This window comes from Haliotis rubra, unplaced genomic scaffold (assembly GCF_003918875.1).
Source record: "Haliotis rubra isolate DU_JTF1 unplaced genomic scaffold, ASM391887v1 Scf793, whole genome shotgun sequence".
Lineage (NCBI taxonomy): Eukaryota > Metazoa > Mollusca > Gastropoda > Lepetellida > Haliotidae > Haliotis > Haliotis rubra.
In genome coordinates, this window is record NW_025767516.1 from 411,233 (window position 1) to 417,614 (window position 6,382).

The 6,382-nt window shown below is 38.2% G+C and overlaps 1 protein-coding gene across 1 annotated transcript; it reads right to left on the reverse strand.

Moving 5' to 3' along the window:
- Positions 1-207: 207 nt before the first annotated feature.
- Positions 208-5,978, reverse strand: LOC124261277 (solute carrier family 28 member 3-like). Its single transcript, XM_046695587.1, has 4 exons — positions 5,919-5,978; positions 4,522-4,652; positions 1,690-1,858; positions 208-480 (listed from the first exon to the last, which is right to left on the reverse strand). The coding sequence occupies exons 1-4, from the start codon at positions 5,976-5,978 to the stop codon at positions 208-210; spliced, it is 633 nt and encodes a 210-aa protein (XP_046551543.1).
- Positions 5,979-6,382: the final 404 nt, after the last annotated feature.

The following is a 6,382-nucleotide window of genomic DNA, read 5'->3' on the forward strand; positions in this document are numbered from 1 at the left end:
CTCCATACAGAGTTCTCTTGGTCGAGCTATACTCACTGTCGCTACTCCTCCGTAGTGTTCTGTTTCTCAAGATATACTCACTGTGAGAATTCCCCCATAGAGAGTTTTGTTTTACAAGATGTACTCACTGTGAGAATTCCTCCAAACAGGCTTCTGTTGGTCGAGATATACTCACTGTAACTACTCCTCAATACAGTGTTCTGTTTCTCAAGATATACTCACTGTGAGAATGCCTCCATACAGAGTTTTATTGGTCGAATCCAGAATGATGTCAGCTCCCTCCCAGTGCCAGCTTCCGTTTGATGACGTCACATACTCCTCCAGATCCACACGGTTCAGCACCAATTTACCAAACTCACGAAATCCCACAAATGAATTTGCGAATATCTTGATCCCTAGAAGTTCTCCCATCTTGAACATATCCGAACTCGAGAAACCCATGAGGTAGGTGAGTGGGTAAAAGAGGTATGAACAAAAAGTCTGAAACATTGGATATTTTAACCGTGATTGCTGTAATATCCATGCATGTGGATCAGAGTGACTAAAATATAAGATTGACATAACATCTACGTATTCGTATAGGTAGAAGTCCATAAAATAGATGATCGATATGACACATAGCTTCTTTAGAGGCATTTACGAGTTGGAGCAGTACGGAAGGATAAACATATATGGATGAGCAACTTCTTACAATGAGATCAACGATTCGGTGTAGGTTCTAACACCGTCATTAAGCAAGTAGCGATCATCACAGATATAACAGAGAGTGAATGAATGAGTTAATATGTAACGTCACATCGGCAGTATCTCAGCCATATCGTGACGAAACCAATTTAAACAATTAACAATGAAAACATTTTGGAGAGTAAAACCTGTCGACGATGGACAGTAAAACTACTAAAATATCACATATATGAACATAAAACTAGCATGTCAAACTAAAAGATTTTAATTAAAGAACACAATACTATATAAAACACGAGCTATATATCGCAGATGTAACAGAGAATAGAAAACAGACAATATATTCGTACAAAAGCGTTAAGACAAATGTATCCGCAGTAACATATATGTATGGTATATAGCGTGTGATATCAGGAGATGGTAGGGCATTGCGACTTTGTAGGTCAACACTGTGTGGACATATGCTAATGCGTTTCCTCAAGACACGAGTATACAGACATAATGAGTAATGTTTCAACTTTGTGGCTGTATCCCACGCTGTTTCTGAATACATCATGATTACCGAGTTGATATCATAAGGACAATGTTTCACAGTGTATTAATGCTTATCTGAAGTGTCTTGGAATGATTCACTGTTCATATATCACATATCACAATAAAGGATTAAACCCAAAATTTAAGCAAAATAGGAAACAAACACCTTCTTTCAAGTTTTGTAGACTGCGAATGTTTCGATATGTAACTGACAACAGCAACAATAGTAAATCTATATTCATCTGGTATCTATATATCAACAGTTTCAGTCAAAATTGAACACTAAAAACCATCCTCGGAAAGATGAGAACTAATCTCCTACAAACTAGGCTGGTTGTCCAAGACGACCTCACGGATAAGTCGTCGTCGAGTGGGTCGTTGCTCATTACATCCACCAGTGGCTGGTACAGACGGAATTTGCTATACGTCTCAGTGATATGATATTGATGATGCTGAGTTGAAATATCCTACCGTAAATGAGACGCCCTCGAAACCAACCCTGCCTCCGAACCACATCAAGGCCGTATCAATGAACTCTATGGCGGCGATGAAGATGATCTGGTTGACCACGATTGTGGCCACAAGCGCGATGCCATCAAAAGCTCCCACTGACAACGCCTCCAGCACGTTTCGGAACTTGCTGCAAAAAAATTTATTCACAAACCAATAGTGATAATACCTGATAATACCTGCAATTACATAGTCATCCCCATCGTACACTTGGTATAACACGGATGCATAATTGCACATCACCATTTTCCTCTCAGATAGTTTACATTTCGATACATCATCCTCAAGTTTGCCATTAATCTTTTGAGAAGCTATTCTCTAACACCAAAGCCGTGTGGCACCAACATATGCAATCAACCAGATCTCCATGATTTACAAGTAAGAACTAAAACATTTTACAACTTTTTTCAAAACAGGACATTCAAGTTGGCCATGATTATGCATCTGGGTACAGTTTTGGATTCATGCACTTATTAAAGCTAGCATACCTACAGTTTCATAATGACGGGCAGAGTCTGCATCTGTTTCAGTGTTGATGTAACCTAACACAAGTCTTGGACTAACACAGCTGTAACCATTCTTGGAAGGTATAAACATAACATACATATAACTTTGCAAACTTTGTACAGTTTGGTTTTACAAAGGACAACATACTACTTCCCCACATTTGAGAATTTGCATCTGTTTCTGTTTTTATGTTGGTATAGTTTTTGTTTTTGGTTTTTCTTATTGCTCCCAAAGTGATGAGTACAAAAACATGATGAGTACAAGCATATTTGGTATAAACAATTCCGTGCAGAACAATGTTGGTATAAATAGTTGTATGCCTATACCTGTGATACCTACCCTACTGTTTTATTGTCCTGCGTAGACATGCGATGAATAATAACAAACGTGTTGTCATCGCCATATGGCTGCAATATTACTCATGCGATGTAAAACTTAAACTCACTCACTCACTCTAAGGCTTTGTATCTTTTCACCAAATGCTTGCATCAACACAATTTGATATTGATCCCTCTATACCTGCCCATGACATAGTGCCATCCATTCTGCTATTCGGGGCGATTTCTTATCAACATGGAAATAGTGTCACCAGTAGAGCGTTTCATTTGACACCCTGTATACTTTTCATTGTACAATCGGCTCCCATATGTAATGCACTAATCCAAATGAGAAAATAAACGCTGGTTAGTGCCTTGTATGAAGCAAAACATGTTCTTGTTGCAATGAGAGAAATCATAAGTCCCAAAGCTCATCCACAGCCATGTACTAAAACATTTCACACTGAGGTACAAGAATGAATGAATGAATGAATGAATGAATGAGGAACAAGAATGAATCAATGAATGAATCTTTTTGACCTGGGACGCGGAAAGGGGCCGTTGGACAGTTGGTGAATCGTTATGCTTTAACAGTGTGGCTGCTATTATGAACCTTTCAGACCAATTGCCTGTATTGGCATGTATTGAATGAAAGGCATTTTTTTAGTTTCTTTAGTACTTGATGTAACCAATGTTTCTGTTCAGGTGTGAAAAAAGACTTACATGGGTATTTTTTAAACATGGTATACACTAGACGTCAAAAGAAACGTTACCCTCCTACCTTTATGAATTCCTTAAAAACTATCAAAGATGTTTTAGAAGGTTTTAGTTTACAAGAAAGCGTAACAACACAGCTTTACGCAAATCACGAAAACAATTCTCAAATACATTCATATTTGGGTGAAATACATCTTTTTCAGAAGAGATAAATTGTCCTATATTCTTCCATGCCAAAATAAACCAATAATAGTGATTTTGATGTCCAAAGGAAAGGTTGAAATATAATTCAGCTTTGGGACAATGATAAACCATTTATAGTCACCATTTTTCAACTATTTAAACAAGAAACCACAGTTGTAGACTTTGTAAAATTGTAAAATAATCATTGCTATGATTTCTGTCTTTTAAAACATTTTCTGATGATATGCATTAGTGAAAACAAGTAAAACATGTCTATGATATTGTGAAAAAATGTTTAGGAACATCTACAATTATCTTTGCTAACATGTTTGCTTGCAAAGTAACATTTTTCCATTTCCATTTTACACATAGCAATATCAATTGCCAAAACGCAGCAATATTCAAACAGTATTTACATCCATTTCTATTGTAGAATGATTCTATAGGGTATAAAGAGAGCCTAGAAGACATGATATGATACACAAGTACGAGAAATATGCCACGAGTAACAGTTGAAGGGAGAGAAAGAGCCACTCGGATGGTGCAGATGGGGTCGACATACAATGCTGTTGCCAACGCCCACGGATGCCACCGTATCACGGTTATAAGACTTATTCAGGGCTTCAGACAGACTGGGATCACCGTTGACAGACCAAGAAGTGGACGTCTACGCATCACAATGCCAGTTGAAGACAGGTACCTCCGTCATTAAGGAAGAAGGGTAACGTTTCTTTTGGTTTTTAGTGTATTGTTTGAGAGTTGACGTGCATCGGGATGTTTGTGAAATGGACAGCATGTTTGACAAGTGACACACATCATTGGTGAGTGAGTGAGTTTAGTTTTACGCCACACCCAGCTATATGGCGGCGGTCTGTAAATAATCGAGTCTGGATTCATCATTGGTATTTTTTACAATATGGGATATTAGTTGAAAAGTGTCTTGAATCCTTGAAAACATTGACCTATTGTCAAATGTCACAAACCTTAATGTATGAAAATATGGATAATATAATTGTCAATAAAATATTTGTCAAAATATTACAAATCACAAAACGCGTGGTTAGTGTACCTGGTTTGGATAGTGTAGGCATCCTGGGGTTTAATCTTGGACCAGCGCGTCTCAGGAACCATTAGTTTGGACATAGCCAATGCAGCAGGAGCCGACATGATGGAGGCAGCAAGAAGGTGATTAGGTGGAGCCTGAAGACAAAAGGATAAGAGAGACACCGTGGAGCATCGCTACGTATGAAAAACATTTCATTCGATCAAAAACTCTAACGAATACTTAGGTATTCGTATAACTTCAGCTATGTTCTTTTCAAATAAACACGTTCAAGCTCGTACGCCCTGTTAATAAAAAGTCCCCTATCTATCAATCCCATGTGATAAAACCAATGAACTGGAGAAATGTTCTTCAGTGAATCCCTTCGAACAATATTTTGGTTATATGATATACATTTATCTTACCTCACACGAAGATGTCGTTTTTAAATTGGCCGAGCCAATCAATATACCCTGCTTACAAGCGAGTAGCATGCTCTATGTACCCACTAGAAATGCCGAACTGTGGAAATTCGTTTGGTACTTTGTGTTAGTAATTTGTGGACTGTTACCTAACCCCGATACTCTTATTATGATCCAATACCAGTGCTTCAAACATTTCAAACTTAATATTGAGGAGTTCGGTACGATAAATACGTTGTTCATTGGTCACGAGGGGGATATGGGTTGATGAACCCTCTATGTTTGTTTATGTTACCTGAGCCCGAAATAATAAGACTGGTATTAAATGCCAGCTGGGTCTGAATTTGGAAAATACCGAGGAACGTTTACATGTATGACTAGAATTTTTACTGTTCCCCGGCAGACGCGAGTGTGTCCACATGCCCTTAAAGTCGTTGTAAAGGCCAACACTGTTATTGGGATATTTCTCATATGTTAACATTAAGAAATGGCTTGGCAGTGCCCATTTCTAACATTTACTTGTTTCCAGATTGTCAGAGAAGGGCGTCAAGATCATTCACGTTAAATACATACTACTACTACTACTACTACTACTACTACTGCTACTACTACTACTACTACTACTACTACTACTGCTGATGCTACTACTGCTGATGCTACTACTGCTACTACTACTACTCGTACTACTCATTATTATACTATTTGTTGTTGAAGTGTATTAGAAAGCAAAAATGTTTAGTCGGATGAAATTAATCTAACTATCCTTTTGAAGACTTCCTACAGGAATGACAGACTCGGGCAAACTGACGCTCGCAAGAATATTAATGCAAGTTCCTTAATTCAAAATATGCAAAATATATTGTCACGATAATATGCCTCGATAAAGTGGACCACCAGAGACATCATATCAGAAACGAATTATGTAACCCACTCCAGAAGTTTTACTCCCATTTTTACAGACATGTTAAAAGTGTCTATGTTGCTGGACACAGTTATACTTACCCCAAAGCTGGTCAGCATCCCGAACACACTTCCAGCAATGCTAGCAAACCCCGCCGCCATGATAGCGTGCATCTCGGACGGTGTAAGGAGAGGGAGGTAGGGTTTCACAGTTATTGGAGATTCTGCCTGTAGAACAATCACTAGCAGAATATAACCGGGCAACCAAACATACCGGGATTTCCAGTATTTATGCCCACTCGAAATTACGCCCATGGGCTTAAAACAGGATATTTCCCGTTATTAAGCCCATGGGCTTAAATAAAGATATCAAATTTTATTGTTTAGAGTAACGTCCATTTGCAAAAGCATATGGCGATCGTCAGCATATAACGTTTGTAGTGCGGTTAGAGGTTTTCACGTGTACAGAACGTTTTGGATTCCCAAGAGAAGTCAGGTACTCTATACTCAAATAGTCAATGTCAACCCATATGACTTACACGCAGTCGAAATAAAATATGAACAAG